The sequence below is a fragment of the Heterodontus francisci genome, chromosome 8 (genome assembly GCF_036365525.1).
Source record: "Heterodontus francisci isolate sHetFra1 chromosome 8, sHetFra1.hap1, whole genome shotgun sequence".
NCBI classification, from domain to species: Eukaryota; Metazoa; Chordata; class Chondrichthyes; order Heterodontiformes; family Heterodontidae; genus Heterodontus; species Heterodontus francisci.
In genome coordinates, this window is record NC_090378.1 from 85,930,741 (window position 1) to 85,956,806 (window position 26,066).

Here is a 26,066-nt window from a genome sequence, read left to right on the forward strand (position 1 = left end):
TTGATATCAACTAATGCATTTGATCTGGGCCTTGTCTTACTCTGTGTGTATTGGAGTCTGCTAAAGAGGCTACATTTCTTGTGGTTGGTTCTGTGCTGGTGCAAGTCCCATCGTGTTGAGTGCTAACCTGTTGCTGTTTCTTAATAAACCATTTTCAATTTGCTCACCCTTGGCCAGCATGTCATCTGAATTTGGTAATGACAGAAGGATATTCAGGTGTGAGGTTGCAGGATCTTATTACTTGTTCATAAGCTACCAAGTATTCTTGTATTCTATTATGCTTACTCTTTGTACAACAAATCAGATGCTATGATTCTGTAATTAATGATTTTAACAGTAAAGTAACAGGCTAATTGACCACTGCAATATCAAAAAAGAACTGGTAATTACCTCACAAATTGGAAGACAAGATGAACATTTAATCTTTTATTGCACATACAGACCACAGAAAGTATTGTAGGTGAATTTCTGTGCTTTTTGCTGTATAAGCAGCCGATACAACTCTATGTATTATGATTCCAGTTTACAGACAAGCCAGCTTCAAACAGCTGTTATCTCGTCAACTGTACGTGATCCAGTCAGAGCAAGGAACATCCCCACTGCTGTGCAGTACTCTCTATCCCATCGGGCTGTGGTAAGCAGATTGAGAATCTTCCTCAAATAGAATATTACTTGATTAGAACTGTATTCATAAAGTTTATAGTTTCTAAAGTTCTAGTTTAAAAGAACTAACATTTCATTTTATTTCTCAAAATAGCTCAGAATTATTACCTTTCTAAACAACAGTATTTTGGAAACCATTGGAAAATCCTGTAGACCTTGCATAATAGATTGTTGGAAGACAATTTGTTTCCTTATACTTTTGAGAACAATTCACTGGTTCTTTTTTTTTGCAGTTTGGCTCATTTCATATTTCCCCTTTATTGACTGAAAAAGCAGGGATAGGCATCAATATGTTGCACCATGCACATTTGACAATTATTTGCTCAGCCATGGACACGGGGGCAATTAATCTGCATATAAAGTGTGTAGCCAACCTAATGTTATCAAAACACAGTCCGATTTAAAACGCATTTCTCCCTATTTAATGAGATACCTGGCATTGTTTTTGCTTGCACAAGTAGTCAATGTCTGCCCGCACATTTGATGTAGTGATGCAGAGAATCCGGATAGATGTCTGTCTGTCCAGAGTGATCTTGATCTCTTTCTCTCCCCTCTCACTCTCTCTCTGTCAATCCCTATCCCCTCTCTGTGTCCATCTCTGTCCCCTCTCTTTCTCTCCCCTCTCTGTGTCCATCTTCCGCCCCCCTCACTCACTCTCCTCCTTTCTCTCTCTTCCCTCTGTGCCCATGCTTTTCCCCCCTTCTCCTTCCTCCTCTTCCTCCCGCATCTCTCTGTTCTCTCTCTCTCTGTCCCCCCTCTCTCTCTCTCTCTCTCTCTCTCTCTCTGTCCCCTCTCTCTCTCTCTGTCCCCTCTCTCTCTCTCTCTCTGTCCCCTCTCTCTCTCTCTCTCTCTCTCTGTCCCCTCTCTCTCTCTCTCTCTGTCCCCTCTCTCTCTCTCTCTCTGTCCCCTCTCTCTCTCTCTCTCTGTCCCCTCTCTCTCTCTCCCCTCTTCTCTCTGCTCTCTCCCCTCTCCCCCTCTCTCTGTCCACTCTCTCTCTCCCTCCTAACCTCTCCCCTCTTCCCCCCTTCTCTCTCTCTCTCTCTGTCTCCTCTCTCACTCCCCCTCTTCTCTCCCCTTTCCCTTTCTCTCTCTCTCTCTCTCTCTCTCTCTCTCTCTCTCTCTTCTCTCTTTCTCTCTCTTCCCACCCCCCTCCCTCTTTCTCTCTCTCCTGCCCTCTCTCTTTCCCCACCTCTCTCCCCGACCGTTGCTGAGAGCAGGAACAGCATTTCTGAACTTCGGACAGATTCGGGATTTTCCAGCGGGCTTTTAAAAAAAAATCGGAACCCAATTTTTTTTTTTCAAAGCCGTTCTGCAGAAACCAATGGGAAATTTCTCGTCCCTGAACTTACTAGTTACGGACCTCAAAATCTTTTACCACGGGCACTGGTGTCCGTGTACGGACACGTTGCCGACCCCTGCGACAAAGCCTGTTAGTAGCTCCTTTCTCAATATTATAAGACAAGTAGCACATGGAACAAAGCCCCTGACTAATCTCCAGCTCAATTATTCAAGTTGAATCAAATGCACGATACAGCTAGTTTTTGGACTATACTACTTTGAAAATAACAAATCAAAGTTTGCTCTACATGCACACTAGGCATTTTTCTTTTGATGTATTGTGCTTGCAATGGATCAAAATTTTGTGTCATTCTCTCTGTGAATCATGTCATTGGTTATGACTCAATCTTTGATCTCCCTTCATCTTCTAATTTTGCACACAGTGATGATCCAACCTCGTGGAATTTCAGTAAACTGTAGTGGCAAAATTTGGGTTAATTTTTCTCACCACTGGACAGGGTGGATAAATTACATAGGGTCCCAATTGTCCTCAAGGAAACTGTATTTAATTAGGAGCATATGAGAAGGGGCAGGAAAACATAAACGGGTCTAACCAGTCCCATCACTTTACATGGATTAGTTTGCATTCAGATGAAGTATGACAAGTCCTCCTAACCAAAACAAGAGGCTTGTATCCATGACTCAAAGGCGAAAAGATTGGATAATTTATGCCCATGCCAATTTATAAATGAGAGTAGCAAGTCGACTTGTTTGAGTTCATTCATTAACAAACTTAAAAAATTAACATTACAGTAGGTGAGTACATGGCTCTGTCCAAGATGCTCAAAAATGTAGATATCATTATGCAGATTGCAGAGTAGTTATAGGAATACATTTTTGTCCTCAAAATGTGTTCTTGTGTCCAGACTATCTTACTGTTCTGCAATATTTATTTAAGCATCTCAGGCATTTTCGCAGACAAATCTTTTAGCGACCTTTTAAAAAAAGAGATATAAATTGTTGTGACGAAGATGAGATTGTGCAAAACGTTTTTAAGAAATGTCAGCAATATTAAAAATTACCCAAGACATGACTCCAGAGGTGCTTTAACCAGTTGTTACGACTGAGCTGGGAGGAGTGCACTGTCTTTTCTAGTCCCACTTCTCTGCAGGTCACAGCATATTTTTTTTTAATGTTTACCCAGTTACCAATTTGATCAATCATATACTCTGCTCTTTATCCCAGAATAAAATACACCAACCAGGTTTCTTTAATAAACAACAAAATTATCAGTTTATTATCAAACAAAACTTATCCTGTAATGAAGCAAAGCATTAACACACATTGAAATATTAAAGTTCCCTTTTTAAATTCCCCCCCACACACACATACACACACTGAAAAAATACAGAAATTCTCTCTGCAGAGATCCGATACAAAAAATGAATAATTTGGCCAAATACTTGCTAATTCTTGAAGAAAAAAGAGACGATATGGAAGGATGTCAGTTGTCCGTTTCAGTCTGGTGTCTGGGTATACGGAGACGGTTCACTGGGATCTTTTCAGAAGCAATTCATTTTGGAAATGTCAAGAAATCGTCTGGTAGGCTTTCCAGGAGACATGTGGCATCAGGGGTTTCAGCCAGAAGACTTGAATCGCAGGGTTTTTCAGCTTCTCAGGAGAGATGCAGCACTGGGGATTTTAACTATCCCACACTGGATTATGCTGGGTTTCTTCAAAGAGGTAGAGAAAGAGATGATCTGGGCGTTTCTTTTTTCCTTGGTAGGCAACACCAATGGTTTTCAAAACGGTTCACACCCCCACTGACTTGAAAACAATATCCAAAACCCAAAACAGAAAGTCAACCTTTTGACCTCCATAAACCTTGACATGTGGCTTCTCTGTAAACATCTTCCCCAGGTCACCAAGGTTTCTGTTGTTTATTACGCTTAAAACACATGACTTCCAGCAAGGTTGTTTTTAAAAAAACATCTCTGTGTCCTTTCAATGAACTGTCAACAATAAAGCAAAGTCCAGCTTCTATGAAATCTTAAGCCTTCCAATGAATCTATCTCCACAATTTAAATATGAATCCTCAAAAAAATTTAACAAAAAATATAGAAGCACCCTTTAAGAAGGGTGGTAAGGATAATCCAGGAAATTATAGGCCGGTGAGCCTTACGTCAGTGGTAGGGAAACTATTAGAGAGGATTCTTCGGGACAGGATTTACTCCCATTTGGAAACAAACGAAGTTATTAGCGAGAGACAGCATGGTTTTGTGAAGGGGAGGTCGTGTCTTACTAATTTGATTGAGTTTTTTGAGGAAGTGACGAAGATGATTAATGAGGGAAGGGCGGTGGATGTTGTCTATATGGACTTCAGTAAAACCTTTGACAAGGTCCCGCATGGCAGACTGGTGCAAAAGGTGAAGTCACACGGGATCAGAGGTGAGCTGGCAAGATGGATACAGAACTGGCTCAGTCACAGAAGACAGAGGGTAACAGTAGATGGGTGTTTTTCTGAATGGAGGGATGTGACTAGTGGTGTTCCTCAGGGATCAGTGCTGAGACCTTTGCTGTTTGTAGTATATATAAATGATTTGGAGGAAAATGTAGCTGGTCTGATTAGTAAGTTTGCGGACGACACAAAGGTTGGTGGAGTTGCGGATAATGATGAGGATTGTCAGAGGATACAGCAGGACATAGATCGGTTGGAGACTTGGGCGGAGAAATGGCAGATGGAGTTTAATCCGGACAAATGTGAGGTAATACATTTTGGAAGGTCTAATGCAGGTGGGAGGTATACAGTAAATGGCAGAACCCTTGGGAGTATTGACAGGCAGAGAGATCTGGGCGTACAGGTCCACAGGTCACTGAAAGTGGCAACGCAGGTGGATAAGGTAGTCAAGAAGGCATACGGCATGCTTGCCTTCATCGGTCGGGGCATTGAGTATAAAAAATTGGCAAGTCATATTGCAGCTGTACAGAACCTTAGTTAGGCCAGACTTAGAATATTGTGTGCAATTCTTGTCGCCACACTACCAGAAGGATGTGGAGGCTTTGGAGAGGGTACAGAGGATGTTTACCAGGATGTTGCCTGGTCTGGAGGGCATTAGCTATGAGGAGAGGTTGGATAAACTCGGATTGTTTTCACTGGAACGACGGAGGTGGAGGGGCGACATGATAGAGGTTTACAAAGTTATGAGTGGCATGGACAGTGTGGATAGTCAGAAGCTTTTTCCCAGGGTGGAACAGTCAGTTACTAGGGGACATAGGTTTAAGGTGCAAGGGACAAAGTTTAGAGGGGATGTGTGAGGCAAGTTCTTTACACAGAGGGTGGTGAGTTCCTGGAACTTGCTGCCGGGGGAGGTGGTGGAAGCAGATACAATAGCGACGTTTAAGAGACATCTTGACAAATATATGAATAGGAAGGGAATAGAGGGATATGGGCCCTGGAAGTGCAGAAGGTGTTAGTTTAGGCAGGCATAAAGATCGGCGCAGGCTTGGAGGGCCGAATGGCCTGTTCCTGTGCTGTACTGTTCTTTGTTCTTTTGTTCTTTGTTCATAACACAGTCACCAGCATAAATGAGCACTAATCCTCTAGCTAGAAAAAAGCAGGGTCCCTTTTTGAGGCAACTGGGTTGCTGGGAGGCAGGATGGGCACTTCTTATACCTCTTAAGTTCAAAAAGCCCAGATGGAGATGCAAACAGGGATCTAGTACGCAGTATCCTCCCTTTGGTACCTTTACTGCCATCCTACAGCAATAACTAACACTGCCATTATACTTGTCTTTCAGTGTCAGATCTGTTTCCTTTGAGTCCTTGATGTGGTCTTAGTTTTGCCATGTAGATTGGATGAAAACTGCTCAAGTTCATTCACATAGTAGCTCTACAGCCTTGTTTTAATTCAGTGTAGATGTAAACCTATTATTTTGGATGACGATATCAAAAAGCAGTATTGTTGAAATCCAGCACTGATTTGGGTTTGGCCAGATTGACAACTGTTATGTTCTTTTTCAAGGTTGGATTTTCCAAATTTGCTATCCCAACATGTGTGTTTTGGAACTTCAGTCTTCAGTAAGTACCCTGACAGTTACACAGTACAAACCACTGTATTTTAAGGATAGAAATGTCTCATAACCACTGCCCCACCCCTTTCCCATTATCCCTGTGTTTTCCTGAAGGCAGTTACACGTACTCATGTCTCCTTCTGTGGGTGTGCAGATTGTGTAGTAACTTGCCCGAATGGTAAAGGGATCAGATTGTCACCAGACAGCTTGAATTGAGGGCATTGCATTCAGTGTGTTTATCTCCATTTTCTAATGCGAGAGAAAAGTTGCTGAGAATAAAGCAGATATTCCCACCATTTTTCCCTGTCATTAGCAAATAGGGGCCTCCCAGGGGAAAGCAGCAACAGCCAAGTTCATGGCACCATGGAGGGTTCTGCTGCACAGCAGGGGAGGAAAAGGGGATTCTATCGTAAGGGGTGCAGATGGGCATTTCTGTGGCCGCAAACGAGAGTCCAGGATGGTATGTTGCCTCCCTGGTGCTCGGGTCAAGGTTGTTTCGGAGCGGTTGTGGGACATTCTGAAAGGGGAGGGTGAGCAGCCAGAAGTCGTGGTCCATATTAGTACTAATGACATAGGCAGGAAGAGAGATGAGGTCCTGCAAAGTGAATATAGGGAGTTAAGCAGAAGGTTAAAAAGCAGGACCTCGAGGGTTGTAATCTCAGTACTCCCTGTACCACGAGCTAGTGAGGGTAGGAATAGGAGGAGAAGGCAAATGAATGCGTGGCTGAAGAGCTGGTGTTGGCAGGAGGGCTTCAGCTACTTGGATCATTGGGATCTCTTCTGGTGCAGAGGTGACCTGTACAAGAGGGGCGGGTTGCATCTGAACTGGAAAGGGACCAATATCCTTGCGGGGAGATTTGCTAGTACTACTCGGGAGGGTTTAAACTAGTATTGCAGGGGGGTGGGACCCAAAGTAGTCTCTCCGATGAGATAGTTGAGGCAAATGTAGAGGTTAAAGCAAGCAAGTCCAGTAGGCAGGCTGGGCAGGGGCAGGACAGGGAGCGTGGAAGGTCTGGTAGGCTAAACTGCATTTTCTTTAATGCAAGAAGCCTTAAAGGTAAGGCAGATGAACTCAGAGCATGGATCGGTACGTGGGATTGTGATATTATAGCTATTACGGAAACGTGGTTGAGGGATGGGCAGGACTGGCAGCTCAATGTTCCGGGGTACCGATGCTTCCGGCATGACAGAGGTGGAGGTAAGAGAGGGGGGGAGTTGCACTATTGATTAGGGAGGACATCACGGCAGTACTTAGAGAGGATATCCTGGGGGGAATGTCCAGCGAGTAGAACTTAGAAATAAGAAAGGGGTGATCACTTTGATGGGATTATACTATAGGCCCCCCAATAGTCAGAGGGAATTGGAGGAGCATATATGTAGGGAAATCACAGATAGGTGTAGGAATTATAGGGTTGTAACAGTAGGTGATTTTAACTTCCCTAATATTGACTGGGACTGCCTTCGTGCTAAGGGATCAGATGGGGAAGAATTTGTTAAGTGTGTCCAGGATAGTTTTCTGAAGCAGTATGTGGATGGCCCTACTAGAGAAGGGGCTACACTCGACCTCCTCTTAGGAAATGAGGCTGGGCAGGTGGCTGATGTGTCAGTGGGGGAGCACTTTGGGACCAGTGACCATAACTCTATTAGCTTCAAGATAGTTATGGAAAAGGATAGGACTGGTCCTCAGGTTGAAGTCCTAAATTGGGGAAGGCTAATTTCGATGGCATCAGACGGGAACTCTCAAAAGTTGAATGGGAGAGGCTGTTTACAGGTAAAGGGACGTCTGGCAAGTGGGAGGCTTTTAAAAGTGAGATAGGAAGAGTTCAGGGCCGGCATGTTCCTGTTAGATGGAAGGGCAAGGCTTGCAAGTTTAGGGAACCTTGGTTGATGAGGGATATTGAGGGTCTGGTCAGGACAAAGAAGGAGGCGTATGTCAGGCATAGGCAGCTGGGATCAAGCGAGACTCTCGAGGAGTATAGGGGATGTAGTAGTACACTTAAGACGGAAATTAGGAGGACAAAAAGGGGCCATGAGACCTCCCTGGCAGATAAGATAAAGGAGAATCCTAAAAGATTCTATAAGTACATTAAGAGTAAAAGGGTAGCTAGGGAGAGAGTAGGTCCCCTTAAGGATCAGTGTGGTAATCTATGTGTGGAGCCATGGGAAATGGGCGAGGTCTTAAATGAATACTTCTCGTCTGTATTTACCGTGGAGAAGGTCATGGAAGCTTGTGAGTTCAAGGGAGGGAACAGCGATATCCTGGAGCATATCAACATTACAAAGGAGGAGGTGTTGGAAGTTTTGAAGTGTATTAAGGAGGATAAATCCCCAGGGCCTGACCAGGTGTATCCTAGGATGCTATGGGAAGCAAGGGAGGAGATTGCTGGGGCCCTGGCAGAGATTTTTGTGTCATTGTTAGCCACGGGTGAGGTACCGGAAGACTGGAGGCTAGCTAATGTTGTGCCTTTATTTAAGAAGGGCAGTAGGGATAAGCCAGGGAACTACAGGCCAGTGAGCCTTACATCAGTGGTGGGAAAGTTATTGGAAGGGATTCTGAGAGACGGGATTTATATGCATCTGGAAAGGCATGGTCTGATTAGGGATAGTCAGCATGGCTTTGTGTGTGGGAAATCATGTCTCACGAATTTGACTGAGTTTTTCGAGGAGGTGACCAAGAGGATTGACGAGGGCAGGGTGATGGACGTTGTCTACATGGACTTTAGCAAGGCCTTTGACAAGGTCCTGCATGGTAGGCTGTTCCAGAAGGTTCGAACACATGGGATCCAGGGTGAGCTAGCCAATTGGATACAAAATTGGCTTGGTGATAGGAGGCAGGGGTGGTAGTGGAGGGTTGTTTTTCAGATTGGAGGCCGGTGACCAGTGGTGTGCTGCAGGGATCGGTGCTGGGCCCTCTGTTGTTTGTCATATATATTAATGACTTGGATGTGAATGTAGGGGGCATGATTAGTAAGTTTGCAGATGACACCAAAATTGGTGGTATAGTGGACAGTGAAGAAGGTTGTCCAAGGTTACAACAGGATATAGATAAACTGGGAAAGTGGGCAAGGTATTGGCAAATGGAATTTAATGCAGACAAGTGCATAGTGATGCATTTTGGGAAGTTAAACCAGGGCAGGACAAATATAGTGAATGGCAGGGCCCTGGCGAGTGTTGTTGAGCAGAGAGACCTTGGGGTGCAAGTACATAGTTCCCTGAAAGTGGCAACACAGGTAGACAGGGTGGTGAAGAAGGCGTATGGCATGCTTGCCTTCATCGGCCGAGGCATTGAGTGCAAGAGTTGGGACGTCATGTTACAGTTGTACATAACGTTGGTTAGGCCGCATTTGGAGTACTGTGTGCAATTCTGGTTGCCGCACTACAGGAAAGATGTGATTAGCTAGAGAGGGTGCAGAAAAGATTCACAAGGATGTTGCCTGGTTTGGAGGGCTTGAGTTATAAAGAGAGATTGGATAGGCTGGGTCTGTTTTCCCTGGAGCGAAGGAGGCTGAGAGGGGACATGATCGAGGTATATAAAATTATGAGAGGCATAGATAGGGTAGACAGCAAGAGTCTGTTTACCATGGTAGGGGTGACTAAAATTAGAGAGCATAGATTTAAGGTGAGAGGGAGGAGGTTTAAAGGGATCAAAGGTGTAAATTTTTCACACAAAGGATAGTGGGTATCTGGAATGAGCTGCCAGAGGAGGTGGTGGAGGCAGGAACAGTAGCACATTTAAGAGGCATCTGGACAGGTACTTGAATGAGCAAGGTATAGAGGGATATGGAATTAATGCAGGCAGGTGGGATTCGTATAGATAGGCATTATGGTCGGCATGGACGCAGTGGGCCGAAGGGCCTGTTTCTGTGCTATACGACTCTATGACTCTGTGAGGGGAAAATTTACCCCTCCAATCCAGCTGGGGTTACTGGATATCAGTCAAGAGGAGGAACCTAGGTTGACTTTTCCCCTTCATGCCCCATAGGCACTAGCAGTACCCTAACCTTGAAACAGAGATCAACTGACCTAGCATTGATTTCCCTGTGTCCCTGCTGATTCTGTTCCATACTTATATTTACTTACTAATTTTCTTAATAAAGTATCAGATACATTTCTATGCTAGCTATTAGTTAATGCAAGAAATGCCTTTTCAAAATATATACCTGCTTCCCAGTTAACCACTAATTTTAATAAAACATTTGCTTATTGTTTATTTGATTATTTGAAAGTCTAAGGCATTTATACTTTTCAGAGGCTGGATATTTTTGTAATGTTTATTTCAGAGATGGACATTATGCTGGATGGTCAAAACAAGGTTGCCAAGTAATACAGTTTGAGTCTGAGATCACAATCTGCTTTTGTAACCACACAACCAACTTTGCTGTGTTGATGCAGTTCACAGAAATACAGGTAGGTTTGCAATTAAGAGAGGGGAGTGCATGTCTCCTTCCTTCAAAGAAATAGTCCATGGAGATTGCTTTTCCATTCTGGTATGCTTATTTGAGTAATGTTTGGGAACTTGAATCCAGTTCCCTATACTGAGTTTGGTGTGAACCAGTCTGGATTACACAGTGTGACTGAGTAATTGAGATTGATGTGTGATAGACCTGACTGGAAATAATTTTCCACTTTGGGAACAATGTGGAGCTTGTGTGCATGTATTAGTGCTTGGTTGAACATCTGCTACATTGAACCAACAAAGCTTTCCTGACAATCCAACATAACTTCTGTAGCAATTTGACATTTTTCACCCATGTTAATAAGGTTTGCCTGCTTGTGACATACTGTCTTAACATGCCTGGTTGTGAGTAAAAGCCCTTGCTGTTGAGAAAAAAGCAACAAAGGAATCATTTATGTTCCCACATTAAATGAAGTCAGGCTGAAATTGAAAATAAATTTTGATGAAACCCTGGACCGGATTTTCAAACTCCTGTGGGGGCAAGGTCAGGTGCAGATGTGCATTGAGAATCGTGATCTCAGATGGTGTCAGCCCAAACAGTAGACAGAGAAAAGGAACTTACCTCCAGCTGTAGAAGACAGATATCAGAACAACGGGCTGCAAGTAAATCGGGTGAATCATTGTGCCAACGGTCAAGAATCTCAGTTAAAAAGAAAAAGCTCTGAAGTGCTTAAAAATCGATTTATTTTTGAAAGCTCAGTGTAAAAAAAACAGGGAAGACCCGATTTCTTTCCCAGGCTGTTCGAGGTCAATGCCATTACAGGAGGCGTCCGATTGCAAAAAGCGTGGGAATCCTCCAATCACTGCACAGCCTCATCCACGCAGCCAAAGTTTAAAAAACATTAAATCACTCGAGCATGAAGAAGAGCTTTCATTCACGCAGCCATAGCTATAACAATACCATTAACACTTGAGCGTGAAGAACATAAACAAACTCTTAGCATAAAAAGAAGCAATTGAACTGCCTATTGAATGGCTGTGTAAACAGACAGGCTATCAAAAAAATGCAATTGAACTGCCTACTGAATGGCTGTGTAAACAGACAAGCTTAAGTGCGACAAGCCAGATAAATACACAGCACTGTAGAATACCTGCTCCTCTCAATCCAAGCAGCTAGTATAAACAACAGAGAATTTATTAAAGGGGAAATAGTGCAGAGTCATAGAACAAGTCTTAAAGCAAGTTTTAAGCAAAAGAACAGCAGGAAGATGGGTACTAAATTTTCCAGCATGAACTGGAAGGCCATGGATAGCCTATCTGAGTTCCAACTTTTCAAACAAAGATTGCTGAAACAGATCTTGACTGACAGATAAGCCTACAGATAAGTAGTCTCTGAAGGTGGTGATTTCTTGAGATTCCTTAGCTAAGTGTACTGGCTAATATCCATGTTTAACATCCAATTTGGGGAAGAATTTGACCCCTGTGAACTTGGGATTCAGTTCTTCTAATGTCAGAATCTTGTGGGGGCATCTCTTTAGGGAGAGGCTTAACTAACGAGGACCAGAAAGATCCTGCAAAGATATGGAAAGTGCTAGAAGATCAGCTCCGATTAAGAGTGAATTTTTGAATTCACCACCTGGAATTGAGGTTCTACAGGCCACAAGAATCAACAGACCAGTTCATCAGTAGATTCTGTAGTTAGGGCAACGAATGCAATTTCTCAAAACTGAGCTGCCAAAGTGACTAATGGAGCTGGTGATGGTATCAACATCCATTGCAGCATTTCAAAAAGACCTCTTGGCGAAAAAGAAAGGTCACAGCATTGATGCAGTGCTTGATGAACATGGCAGAAAGTACGAAGCCATTGTCACTGGACAACAGCATCTGAAAGCGCTAGGTGCAGCCAACAGTATCAGCATGATAACCAGGTTAAAAAGAGCAAGCAAGCTGTGTGCTAAGTGTACTTTGTCACACTCACTGCAAAGTTGTCCTGCATTTCAAAACCTGTGAAAGGCATGCGGTGCAAAAAGACATTGGGCCCACCTATGCAAGAAATCTGGCTCCAAAGATGCAGCCAGAAATCACAGTAGGACACAAGAAAACAGAGGACAGGTGCAGCAACAGGGCAACAACAGCAGGAGAGTGCCAGAGAGCTGCGTAAATGCAAGCCGATACACCAAGTCCACAGTGAAACAGACGACAAGTCTCAGAGTGGAGTCATTCTCAGTCAGAAGACGGTCAGACATTTCACATTGTGAACTTGACTCATTATGTTGATGAAATCAAACAACTGGAAGCTTTCACCACTATTAAAACACGTGCACAAAGAAAGCTGGCAAATATACACTCAGGGTTAAGATCAACATCGGCGCTAGTGCAAATATCCTACTAGTCCGAATCTGGAGTCATTGGAAATCAATGATACAACTGACAAATGCAAAGTTATCTGCATACAATGGGTTACTCATTCCTTGCAGTGGCACACTGACAATGCAATGCTGCTGTGGCAAGTCAGCATGGAAACCGCAAATATTCTACGTGGTAGATACAAGCGGACCAGCAGTGGCAAGACCTCAACATCGTGACCATCCACGAGGTCACCAAGGTACCCAGCACAGCAGAAGAGACCAAGGGTCCACGACCTTCAACAAATGTAACTGGACAGGTTCGACACTAGGAGATTTCAAAGGTGATGCCATTACTGCACCTCAGAGAGGATGCAATTCCGTCAATCGATCCTCCCAGAAAGTGCAACATGCACATACAAGAAAAGCGTAAGTGAGAAATAGATGACATGGAACACAATGGCATCATCTGTCAGGTGCATCATCACACAGACTGGTGCAGCTCAATTACATGCATACTGAAGAAGGATGGAGCAATCAGGTTATGTCTAGATCCAAGGCCTCTATATCTCTGCCGAAAGAGATGACCCCACAAGATTCTGACATTAGAGGAATTGTTCACAGGAGTCAAATTCTTCTCCAAGTTGGATGCTAAACATGGATATTAGTCGGTACACCTAAGGAATCTCAAGAAATCACCACGTTCAGAAACTATCCTTTGGCTTATCTGTCAGTCAAGATCTGTTTCAGCAGCACATAGACAGAAGTATAGAAAACGTGCCTAGCTGTATATGCATTGCCATTGACATTGTGGTAATGGGCAAAACCAAGGAAGAATATGATCAAAATCTTCATTCACTGATGGCAGTAGCTTGTCGGGAAGGGCTCATTTTTAACAGCAAGAATTGCCAGGTGAATGTAAGTCAGATCAATATCTTTGGCTCCATCTATTCCGGTTGCATCCATCCTGATTCAGGCAAAATCGAAGATGTGCAGCATATGCCTACTCCACAAGACAAGGAAGACTTCCAGAGATGTCTTGGATTTTTCAACTTCTTGGCACCATACATTCCAAACTTTTCCAATAAAGCACCATCGCAGAGTGAGCTCTGAAAGAAAGACATACTATTTGTATGGCAGGAGGACCATCAGAATATGTTTGAGTCTCTCAAACAAGCATTATCAGCAGAAACCTGTACCCTGCAGTGCTACGATCCAAGGAAGAAGACAATCCTAGAATCGGCACTTCACAGAAAGGGCTAGGAGCGTGCATCCTGTAGGATGGCAAACCAATTGCATTCGGATCCAAAAGTTTATCCTCAGCACATTCCAATTACTCAAACAGAGCGTAAAACACTTGCTCTGGTGTTTGGAATCACAAGGTTCCACATGTAAGCAGTTCACTCTGGAAACCGACCACAAACCAATGGAGATGATCTGCCGCAAACCATTGACAAACTCACCACCTCAACTATGGCGGCTCTTAGTGAAGGTACAGGGGTACGACTTTGCCGTCTGCTACAAACCGGGTACCAAAATGGTCACCTCAGATATGCTGAGCAGATTGCCAAACCCGAGCAAGAATGAAGAATGTTCACTGGATTGACAAGTAGACAGCATGGACATCGAGGTGGAAGATGTGCTCAAAATCGATTTATTGCATTTTGGTCAGCACAAATGTGACCAACCACAATCAGAAACAGCCAATGACCCACAACTGAAGGCACTGTGGAGAATCATTGTAGAAGGTTGGCCTGACATGATAAAAGAGGTGCCAGAAACCCTCAGATGCTTTTGGCCTTATAGAGATGAACTCAGTATTTCGGGAGGTGCCACCTTCAAAAGGAAACAAGTGATTGTGCCCAAAGCTCTCTGATAGGACATCTTGTCACAACTTCACCAAGGCCATATGAGTATAGAGCAAACAAGACGACTGGCATGAGACACTGTTTATTGGCCAGGGATCAACAGTGACATCAAAAGGTAAGTGAGGATGTGTGAGGTATGCCAGAGCCACCAGCCACAACAACGCAAAGAACCTCTACACCCTCACAAGAATCCGTCAGTCCCTTGGTCCAAAATCGCCACTGATCTATTTTCTGTTAATGAAGGCGACTTTATCTTAGTCACTGATTATTTCTCCAAATTTCCAATTGTTGCACAGTCAAAGCACTTATCTGAAGTGTAGGACAACGAAACAAGATTTTCATGTTGCTATGCTTCACCTCAGAGCTGCACCTATGGATATGGGCGTACTATCACCAACAGAGATCGTGTTTGGCAGACAAGTGCGGACAACTCTGCCAGGCCATCATCTATCGAAATTCTCCGAGATGCAAGAGACACTGCTCAAAAAACAGGGAAGAATGAAGATGATGCATGACCGACACGCAGGGGTGGGAACTACCTCAGCTACATGTAGGACAAAAGGTCAGGGTCATACACCCCACAATGAGAGCATGGTTACCCGCAGAGTTAGCCAAAGTATGTAGTGAGTTTAGGTACGAGATTGCAACATCTAGCAGAGCAGTGTTGAGAAGGAACCAAAGCCAACTAAGGGAAGTATGCAACACTCCAATTGTACATTATGGACTCGAAAGAACACACTCTGACAGTGAGGATGTGATAGAACAACAGGACAACAACCAACACATTGACAGCATGTCTGCAAACCCAAAATAGCCAAGGGTGAAATGCACATCCCCAGAAGGTTATACCATAACCATATCTGGAAGAGTTGTCAAACCACTGAAACGATATATGGATTCTTAAGCCTCGGCATTTATAAATTTTACAATCTCTATCCATGTGTAAATAATTTTGATTTGTGTGTTTCTTGGAGCATACGAGACTTATCTTTTGAAAGATGTTGAATGATTGCCTTTAAGAGTGATGTCCCTTTTATATCTTGGTATGCTAATGAGCTAAATACTGAATGTAATCATGTGACTTCAAGCCAGAGTCACTCTGCAACTGTAACACCCAGAGTAAGGTTCTGTAAATAGTTTGCTCTGTACTGTATATAATAGTTAGCTGTAATAAACCTGTTCGAGATCTTCAACATAACTGGACTTGGCGCATCTCAATTATGTGCAACAGACAACATAAAGAACTCATTACAACCTACACCTCCCGTTTGCGTAGCGATTTTAAAAGCGCGGGGGTGGGCAGGAGGAGCTGGTAACACACTTCGAACTAACAGCTTGTTGAGTTTGCAATACTCCAATGTGGAGCTCATTAAGTCTCTATGGAGCAACAGTTTATAATTTTCAATTGAGAAGCACAGGGAAAATAGAGGGTCTGGGGCACGTTAGGATCGAGCTGTTAGGAACACAACAGGGAGCCATGGGCGTTAATGAATGCAGGGTTCAAAAGTTGTGTGAAACAGGGGATTTAAACTTAGCTGTTCATCCAGTGGCACAAAGTTAGCATATTTGGTGTTGAGAGGCTTGTATTTGTGAGGAGTGAGGCTGCTAGCATCACTTGGGCATCAGAGGTAGGTAGAGGAAGTCCCGGTAAACCAATGAGTGACAGATGAGGGTCCTGAAATGCGAGCAGGCTACCCTGACATTGGACAGAGTAGTAAGAGAACATCAGCAGATGTATCCTCCTGGTCAGCAGGAGGCCAGAGGATTAGAGTGAGGGTCTGCAAGGGGAAGAAGGCACTGCCCACAACATTGAGTAATGCTTAAGAGTCAGCTACCTACAAATGACAGAGTGCCCATACCATAGGAGACTGCACCTATGCAGGCAGTCATTCTCTGACATCTTTGCTCTAGTGCACAATGACCTGAGACCTTGCAACCCCATGGCAGACCCTACCTGCAGCTGTGAAGGTCACCATGGCACTGAATTTTTTGTGCACCTGGGTCATTCCAGGGATCAGTTGTGGACCTGGGTGGCATCCCATAGTCAGCAGCTCATCACACCACCAGGCAGGTCAAGGATACCATATTCCAAAGGTGGGGACTACATCCATTTTGAGACAGATGGGCCGGAGTAGGTACAGATGGCATAGGGGTTTGCCACCATCGATGGATTCCCTCAGGTCCAAGAGGACACATGTAGCCATGAAGGCACCGACAGACCAGCCAGCCAGGTTCATGAACAGAAAAGACTTCCACTCAAGTATGTCCAGCTTGGCTGTGATCACAAGAAGCACAACTGGCGCAGGGGCAGCTGTCATAGTGCCTTTAACCTCTGAGAGTCCCAAGTGCCAGACCTCTTCAGGCCAACATTCAGACTCTGTGGGTGGCTGCTGGGAGATAAAGGTTATTCCCTGAGGAGATAGCTGCTGACGCCTGTCTGGTACCCAGCCATGGATGCAGAGAGGCGCAAAAACTGTCCTGGAGTTGATGGGCCAAATGGCCTCCTTCGGTGCAGTAAATGAGTCAATGACTCTAACCAAAGCCATCTACTAATATAGACCTGCATTGAACAGACCATTGGTATCTTGAAGATGTGCTTCCGTTGCCTTGACCAGTCAGATGGCACCCTCCAGGGTGGCTTGTATTGTGGTCGTTTTCTGCGCGCTGCACAACATGACAATAGAAAGGGGTCTGGAGCTGGATGAAGAGGAGAACTTGGAATGCCACTCTTCCTCAAGGGAGAATGGGGAGGAGGAAGAAGAGGATGAAGGGGGAGCTCCAGAGGAGCCTGATGCCCAGGCTTTGGAGGAAGACCATCCCAGAACTCAAGGGCTCGGCAAGCTGGCAGGGCCACAAGGGACACCCTAATTCAGCAATGTTTCACCTGAACAGCTCTCAACCCCTATCACAGATGACTCTGTCACTTACCTTCCATCAGAGGGAAAAGTTATACCGTAAGCACATGCATTTGAGTAACCCCATTGCCACGCAGATTGAATGAAACTCAGGTCTCCACCACCAACAGTGTCCCACAATACAGACCTTGGCACAACATTAAAGCTAAATCCCCGGTCCCCACCTCCGCCCCCACCCTCCTCATCCCCCAACCTCTGGCCCTTCACCCTATGGCCCTTTTGACATCAAGCAATGATAACACACAAGTCCAATTGTTGGCATAATCAATAATATAATAAAGGATAAGTGAATGAGCAAACACATAAAGCTCATAAAACATCACTCAAGTGATCCATAAAGTGCATTTTACAATGCAGCGCCTTGTGTTCATGACCACTCCTGCAGGGTGCTCCCCCTGAGGCTGCAGATGACGTGGAAGCAGCCTACTTCCTTGTCTCCACATGCAGCTAAAATGCCTGTGGCTTCTGTCCTCTTTGTGCAGGTGCCCATGGGGGGTCCTCCACAGGTGTCATTGCAGGGGCAGCCTCTGTCACAGGGTCTTGCGGTGTTACGACCAGGTGAGAAGGAGGTCTAGGGGTCCCTTTCAGCCTTCACCTTTCAGGTCTTACTGCAACAGGGTTTTATTTTTAAACACACTGTTTTTAGCTCCTTCTTGGTGAATCCCTGTTCACCACTTTCCAATTATAAGGCAAAGAAACAGGAACATACAGGCTTCCTTATGTTTAAAGAAGAAAAGTTGAAATTTATTAAACTTGAATTTAAACTCTAATTCATTTAATGCCTACGGATGCACGACACGCCCACGCTAGTATGCATACGTGATACATACAAACAGACAGAAAAGAGAAGAAATAAAATAAAGTGAAAAGTTTGAGGGAATATCTGAAGAGTTTTTGTTACGGTTCTTCGAGCTCACTGTAGAGTCCTTGATTGTAGGTAGTTCTTCCTTTTCGTTGGAGCCCGGTATTATTCTTAAACCTTGTTCGCTGTAGGAGATTTCTTCTTAGGGTTCATGTGTCTTCGGTGGATTTAGAGACTTGTGAGAAAGAGATGGGAGCAGACAGGAGAGATCTTCTCAATCCAGGAGCAAACAGACACTCTGAGTTCAAACTGTTTGTACAATTCAGAAAAGCCCAGGTTGCCAAGCAGGTTAGTCATGTGACTAACTGGTCTGACCACGTCTTGGATTGTATCACCTTAGCAATCTCTGGAATGCTATTCTTACACATAGTACCTGGTGATCAAGGTCCATTGTGGGTTGAATGTGTCAGGGAATGGTCATTTGTCCTTCCAACCACTGTCAGTTAATATGCAAATGTCTTTTCCAGCCACGATTGATCTGTTTAACAAGTCCTTTCTTCACTCCAGTAACAGTTTAAAATCAATGTTCATGACAAAACTAATGTGCCTCACTTTTGGCAGGCTGGGGCCTAGCATGACGGCAGCATAGATAGTTCCTCAGTCAGAGGGGCCAAGGAGATGAAGGATGATGCCGGTGCCCCCTGAGGGGTGGCTGCCCTCATCACCCTCTTCGACTGCCTCAGGCCTTTCATGCTGCCCTTGTATGCTGGATGAGGCCACCAGCTGGCATCTAATCCATGCATCTCTGCACCATCAGCGACACTGAGCAGTCAGTGCTACAGAGGATGTCACTCTTTCTGTGCGTGTCAATGCGCTGCTCCTGCATCCACTCAGAGTGGTGCTCCATATGGCTCTCAAGTGGTTGGCCACTCTTTCAATGGAGGAGCTCATGCACTGCACCCATGGCTCCACAAAGCCTCAGAGATCTCCGACATGCGGGAACTCATCTGTCTCTGATGCTCCATAAAGACCCGCTTTGTGCATGACACCTGAGGTCCAGCATTTCTATCCTCTGTCCTCCGAGGGGGATTGCCCAAAGCTAACTCTGCCGCACTGTCCTCTTCCTCCTCACTCATGAGGTGCGGTTCATCCAATGCTCCCCGTTCTAAGCTAGATTGAGGCCTAACTGAGGTGAATCTGTTCTTGCTGGTGGAAGGTGTGGAGGAGTGATGTGACGGTGCAGCATCAGGGACATCTCTTCCTGCTGAGGAGGCCGATGACAATTGAACTGTTACATCTTGCTTCCCCTCCACAACTGGCCCTGTGGGAAACACAAGAAGTGGTCATGAGAACTTGGCCTACTCAGCAGATGCCTAAGCACAACCAACCCACTAGATGACAGCAGTTATATAGCCACAGCGTGCATTGGGCAGGAGTGAACTCCATGCCTTCACCTGTAGATTGAGACCTTGTTCTTGACCTCCCATGTCGCCATCACCCATGGCTTGACGTGATAGCAGTCTCACCATTACCCGGGCTGCCTCCTTCATAGGGGTCACTGTGGCGAGCTGCGGTACACCGCCACCCACCCGAGACATCTCTCAATGATTATGCACTTTCTTCACCTACAGGGTGAAGATACAAAGATTTATGAGTGGGCTGCCCTCCCTCACCCATTCCAGCATGACATTGACATGCGATGTTGCGTTCCTCAGTGATGCCCCCTGCTCATATGCGCCCCATATGTGAGGTTTGCTGATGTCCCAGTGATGCTACTGGCCTCTTGATCTGACAATGTCAAGGAGGACTATGGACACACAGTCTGCTCAACTCGTGTGTACGCTGCTGTATATAGAGTTAGAGGCCTGGCATCTAGGTGTCGCTTGCCACTCACTTCTTCAGACTTTAGTCGATCATAAAAGCGTTTTCAGCACTGGACGCAAGTTCTCCAAATCACTCCCTGGCTGCTGACCTCCATGGCCACCTCTATCTATGCATTTGTGCTCTGGTTGGGAGGAGGGAAGAGCACAGGTCTCCTCTCTGCGACAGTATCAGTTAATGCCTCAAGGGAGGCATTGGAAAAATGTGGGACTGCCTGGGGATGCCTGCCCAGGCTAGTGCTGGCCCTCTGCTCACCCTGCTGCTCCATTCCTCAGGCAACAGCAAGTCCAGTCTTGACAGCTGTTTGCCTTTTAAAATCGCCGTCTGTCTCGAGGTGCTGCCTCCAGGAAGCTCCTGCTACCATTAAATGGATGCCAAACTCACCTCAGGCCTAATTTGGGCCTTTGCCCTTTAAAAATCGCATTGCATCATTAATGTTGACGTGGCACGGGTTCAGGTCCCAAAAATGATCTGGTTGTTGGGTTCCTGAGCCCGCAGTGAACATCCAGGCCCTGATGTCTGTGATATGCGTAAACGTAACAACATTTTTTTCAAAAGTGCATGATTTTTTTTTTAGAAGGATGTTTGAAATTTTCATTATTTTTGTATAATTTCCCAGCCCATATCCCTATACTCATTAAACATACTGATCTCTTTCACATGAGATTAGTCAGTGAAAGCTTTTTAAACTGTTCTAAAATTGTTCCACCTTATAGTGAAACACTTTTCAATTTACAAACCTTTTCTCCCTTTTTTTTAAATTGAATTGTGCCACACTTATACACTTTCCTAAGTCATGGCATGTTCTAGGTTACATGGTATTTGCACATTGGGATGGTACAGTGTTCACTACAGATTGACAGGGCTTGGGTTAAGCAAACAAGGAGGGTGGATTGAGGACTTGTTTGGGAAATGCATTGGCAGAGTGTGATCTATGAGGGTGTTTAGGGGTGCAGTGAGATGTGGGGCTGCCTTACTCATCAGTTGTCCCCGACCTCCCATTGCCTGTGGGGTGTGGAGCAAGATTGTAACAAACTGGCTTTTGTACTGCAGTATAAATTATATGTACTTGTTATGATCAGGTGAGGAGGGGTCACAAGGCTCCCCTCTTGTCCTCCTTCTTATTTGACCACAACAGGGTTTATTCCTTTTTAAATAGTGGATGTGCTTACCACCTCAGTGTTTTGCCTTTTACCTGTGTTGTGATCGTAAAAGAACCAATTAGACAGATTTTCTTGAGTTTAAGCAAGAAAGAGGTGTGTTTATTATACTTAACAATCTAAACCCGATCGAAAAAAAAATTAAGCTGCACATTCACGCACACGAGAATCTCACACACGCAAATAGATTACAGAGTGATGAGGGATAGATTTGTGGTTGGATTACAGTCCAGAACAAATAAAAATTGATACACAGTTTGTGGGGTTGACTGATTCCATTGTCTTCCAGCTGAAGTTATGTTCCTGAGGTTTTTGGCTGGTAAATGTGCAGTTTGTGACTGGCCCACCTGGTTCAGGCTTTTCTTGTCAGCAGACTTGTAGGTGACTTTCTTCCCCTGGTGTCTTTGTCTTGGATACAGCAAGAAGCAGCTAGACTTCGCATGCAGCCACCAGGCCTTCTGGGGAGAGAGAGAGAGAGAGAGAGAAAGAGATCTGTCTTCTGCCCAAAATCAGTCACTGGCTTTTCTGCCTTGTCCAAGGGAAAACTCCCAGCTTTCCCAGAGATGGACAGAGGTCATATGACTGCCTCAGTGTATTGCCTGGAACCTTCTAATGTGATTCAAGTCCCTCAGGCCTCAGGATGTTAATGTTTACACTGGAAAGTTGGTGCTTTCAAGGTAACTGTGCCACGATGGCTTTGAATGTCCTGCTAATGAACGCAATCTCCTGTGATTCACTCAGTAGAGCAAGCCATTGTCTTGGGTACAGGCTCATCAGACATGTGTCTCCTCTGTGAGGGCATGGAATGTGCCAGGTGTTCAAATGCAAATTGCAGTGGCCATCTTGGCTGCCAGCTTTAAAAAAAAAAGTTAACTATAGAATTCCAGCTGTTTCTGTTTCATTAAAAATTTAATGTAGGTTTCCAATTGATTAATTATAAAATCCCCCTTTGGTATAGCAAGTTTTCTTGACATAATCTTGGACGGGCTTAGCTCTGATAATTGTGCATTTTATGGAATATAAAATTACACTAAATAGGTGTCTGCTGTAATGTCAAATCAACAATTTCCAGCAATGTTTCGTTTTAATATTTTATACAGTGGGCTTTGGAGACAGAGGCGATCTTAAATAAACTGACATTCATTGGATCTGGAGCTTCGCTCTGTGCCCTAGTGGTGACCTTGACTCTTTTCACAGTGCTAGAGTAAGTATTTTACTAGATTTGCTGTTTTGTTTAGATACTTTGATAAGTCCTGTTAAATTAAAAGAAATGTTGAGGGGTGTGATATGAGAATGTTGGGATGGTGTGAAAAGATCCCAACCACAATTACTGTTCCTTTATTACCAGTCTAAATTTGCTCTGCAATGACAATAGTACCAGATTAATGTTTCCTTAAAGTGACAAAAAAGTGCCAAATGATTATAATTTTTGTCTTTGTTTAAATCTCTAGTATTCCAAAATCTGACCGCACATCTATTCACAAGAACTTGTTTGTAGCATTGATTGCAGCACAGGTCGTGTTACTAAGCAGTGAATCAGCAACAAACAGTAAGGTATGTAAAGGGTGCTGGCCTCTGTAATACTACAACTTGCATTTATACAGCACGTGTACTGCAGTAAAAGGTTCCAAGGCACTTCACAGAGGTTTAATAAAAAAATAATTGAGGTATTCTAGGTAGTTGAGCAGCATAGTAAAAGCCATTAGTGGAGGCAGAGTGCTGGAATATTACTGCTTTGCAGCTCAGTACTTTTGAAAATAGACACCAAGACTTAACAGTCAATAGTGTTTCTCAGTACCTCTTTGAATCCATGCAGGCAATTTTAATCCCAAAAGTAGGCGGCCTTGAGTCATGTTGGGAGTTAAAATGTTAATCTAATTCTGACAGCCCCCAACCGACCCACTTACAGTTTTAACGGAGGCAGGAAGGGGAGCAGATGACCAACTTTAAACATTATATTAAGGCTGCTTCCATCTACCTGCTAGATCCAGCGCTCCAGTGAGCCTGCCTGGCCAAACGTCTGTGATCGGAACCCCTGTCCCAACCCCAGCCACCCTTCTGATCCACCCCCTAGGGAGGGCTCCAATTTTATTTCCTTCTGCCCTATTGAGGTTTCTGGGCCCCTTCCCCTCCCCCGGTCGGGACATGGACCTACTTGATCCTGTGGCCTCCTCCAGACTGCTCCCTGCCGACTGGAAGTCAAGTCTGTCAATCGGGCTGGCTTCAAGATGAGGAATCTGTCAATGATGTCACACGCACCCTATGATTAACTCTGCAACATGCAGAGGAAGCCTGACTTCCGGCCCCCTGCCCCCCCTCCCCACCCCACTACTGATGAGTCAAGTAAGTTAAAATCTCCACCGCCACCATGGGTTTGACATTTGCTGATCATGCTCAGAATTGTTCTGGAGTCTAAAACTAGTTTTACCTTAGACTGTGGATCAGTTTGAGGCAAAGGCAATCCTTTAACACTTGGGTTGGAAGCTTAAGGCACTAGCTCTTCTCTGAATGATTTGCAGTAACCTCTCTGGGTTCAAAGGGAAATGTTCTTACTGAGAGGTTATTATATATTGTATCATGTAATGATCATGTTCGAATAGGAAAGAATTTTTAAAAACAGACTATTTTACCATAGAACCATAGAAAAAGTTTTGGCACAGAAGGAAGCCATTCAGCCTGCCGCGTCCGTGCCAGCCAAAAAAACTAGCCGCCCAATCTAATTCCACCTTCCAGCACCTGGCCCATAGCCTTGCAGGTTACAGCACTTCAGGTGCAGGTCCAGGTACCTTTTAAAATAATTGAGGGTTTCTGTCTCCACCACCATTCCTGGCAGTGAATTCCAGACACCCACCATCCTCTGGGTGAAAACGCTTTTTCTCATGTCCCCTCTAATCCTTCTACGAATCACCTTAAATCTGTGCCCTCTGGTAATTGACCTCTCCGTCAGGGGAAACAGGTCCTTCCTGTCTACTCTATCGAGGCCCCTCATAATTAAGTCACCTCAATAAAGTCACCCCTCTGCCTCCTCTGTTCTAAGGAAAACAACCTTAGACAATCCAATCTTTCCTCATAGCTGCAATCTTTGAGCCCAGACAACATTCTTGTAAATCTCCTCTGTACTCTCTCCAGAGCAATTATGTCCTTTCTGTAATGTGGTGACCAGAACTATACGCAGTACTCCAGCTGTGGCCTAACCAGTGTTTTATACGGTTCCAGCATTACATCCCTGCTTTTGAATTCTATACCTTGGCCAATAAAGGAAAGCATTCCATATGCCTTCTTCACCATTCTATCTACCTGTCCTGCCAACTTCAGGGACCTGTGGACGTACACTCCAAAGTCTCTCACTTCTTCTACCCCTCTCAATATGCTCCCATTTATTGTGTATTTCCTTGCTTTATTTGCACCCCCACCCCCACCAAATGCGCTACCTCACACTTATTTGGATTGAACTCCATTTGTCACTTTTCTGCCCACGCAACCAAACCGTTGATATCTTTCTGGAGTCGACAGCTATTCTCTTCACTATCAACTACACTGCCAATTTTTGTGTCATCAGCAAATTTCCCAATCATGCCTCCTACATTTAAGTCTAAATCATTAATATATACCACAAACAGCAAGGGACCAACACTGAGCCCTGAGGAACGCCACTGGAAACAGCTTTCCATTCACAAGAACATTTGTCGACTACTACACTTTGTTTCCTATCCTTGAGCCAATTTTGGATCTAACCTGCCACATTCCCCTGTATCCCATGGGTTTTCATTTTACTGACCAGTCTGCCATGTGGGACCTTGTCAAATGCCTTACTAAAATCCATGTAGACCACATCCACTGTACTATGCTCAAAAAACTCAATCAAGTTACTAAGACATGACTTTCCCTCAACAAATCCATTGTGACTATACCTGCCTTTCTAAGTGGTGGTTTATCCTGTCCCCCAGAATAGATTCTAACAATTTACCCACCACCGGCCTGTAATTATTTGGACTATCCCTTGCACCCTTTTTAAATAATGGTACAACGTTTGTAGACCTCCAATCCTCTGGTACCTCTCCTGTATCTAGTGAGGACTTAAAGATGATCCTCAGTGTATTTAATAAGTATTTATTTATTTAAATTAATTTATTAATTAGTGCTAGAAATGTCAGTCAGAGGGGTAAAGTGCTTCACCTGTGAGATGTGGGAGGTCCGTGACGCTTCCAACGTTCCTACATCTGCAGGAAGTGTACCCAGTTGCAGCTCCTCACGGACCGCATGGATCGGTTGGAGCAGCAACTGGATGCGCTTAGGAGCATGGAGGTGGCAGAAAGCGTCATAGACAGGAGTTTTAGAGAAGTGGTTACACCCAAGGTGCAGGCAGATCGATGGGTGACCGCGAGAAGGGGCAGGCAGTCAGTGCAGGAATCCCCTGTGGCTATCCCCCTCTCTAACAAGTATACCATTTTGGATACTCTTTGGGGGGGATGGCCTATCAGGGGAAAACAGCAGCAGCCAGAGCAGTGGCACCACGGCTGGCACTGTTCAGCAGGGAGGGACAAAGCGCAGAAGAGCAATAGTTATAGGGGACTCTATAGTCAGGGGCACAGATAGGCACTTCTGTGGACGTGAAAGAGACTCCAGGATGGTATGTTGCCTCCCTGGTGCCAGGGTCAAGGATGTCTCTGAACAGACAGGGGGCATTC

The 26,066-nt window shown here is 44.7% G+C and overlaps 1 protein-coding gene across 1 annotated transcript in view; it reads left to right on the forward strand.

Annotated features, from left to right (window-relative positions):
- LOC137372565 (adhesion G-protein coupled receptor D2) overlaps positions 1-26,066 on the forward strand; it is a 329,848-nt gene that overhangs the window by 46,452 nt on the left and 257,330 nt on the right. Inside the window, exons 13-17 of the mRNA XM_068036491.1 lie at positions 523-634; positions 5,963-6,018; positions 10,292-10,418; positions 22,479-22,582; positions 22,830-22,932. Of these exons, the coding sequence (XP_067892592.1) occupies positions 523-634; positions 5,963-6,018; positions 10,292-10,418; positions 22,479-22,582; positions 22,830-22,932 (502 nt within the window). The remainder of the gene's footprint in view (positions 1-522; positions 635-5,962; positions 6,019-10,291; positions 10,419-22,478; positions 22,583-22,829; positions 22,933-26,066) is intronic.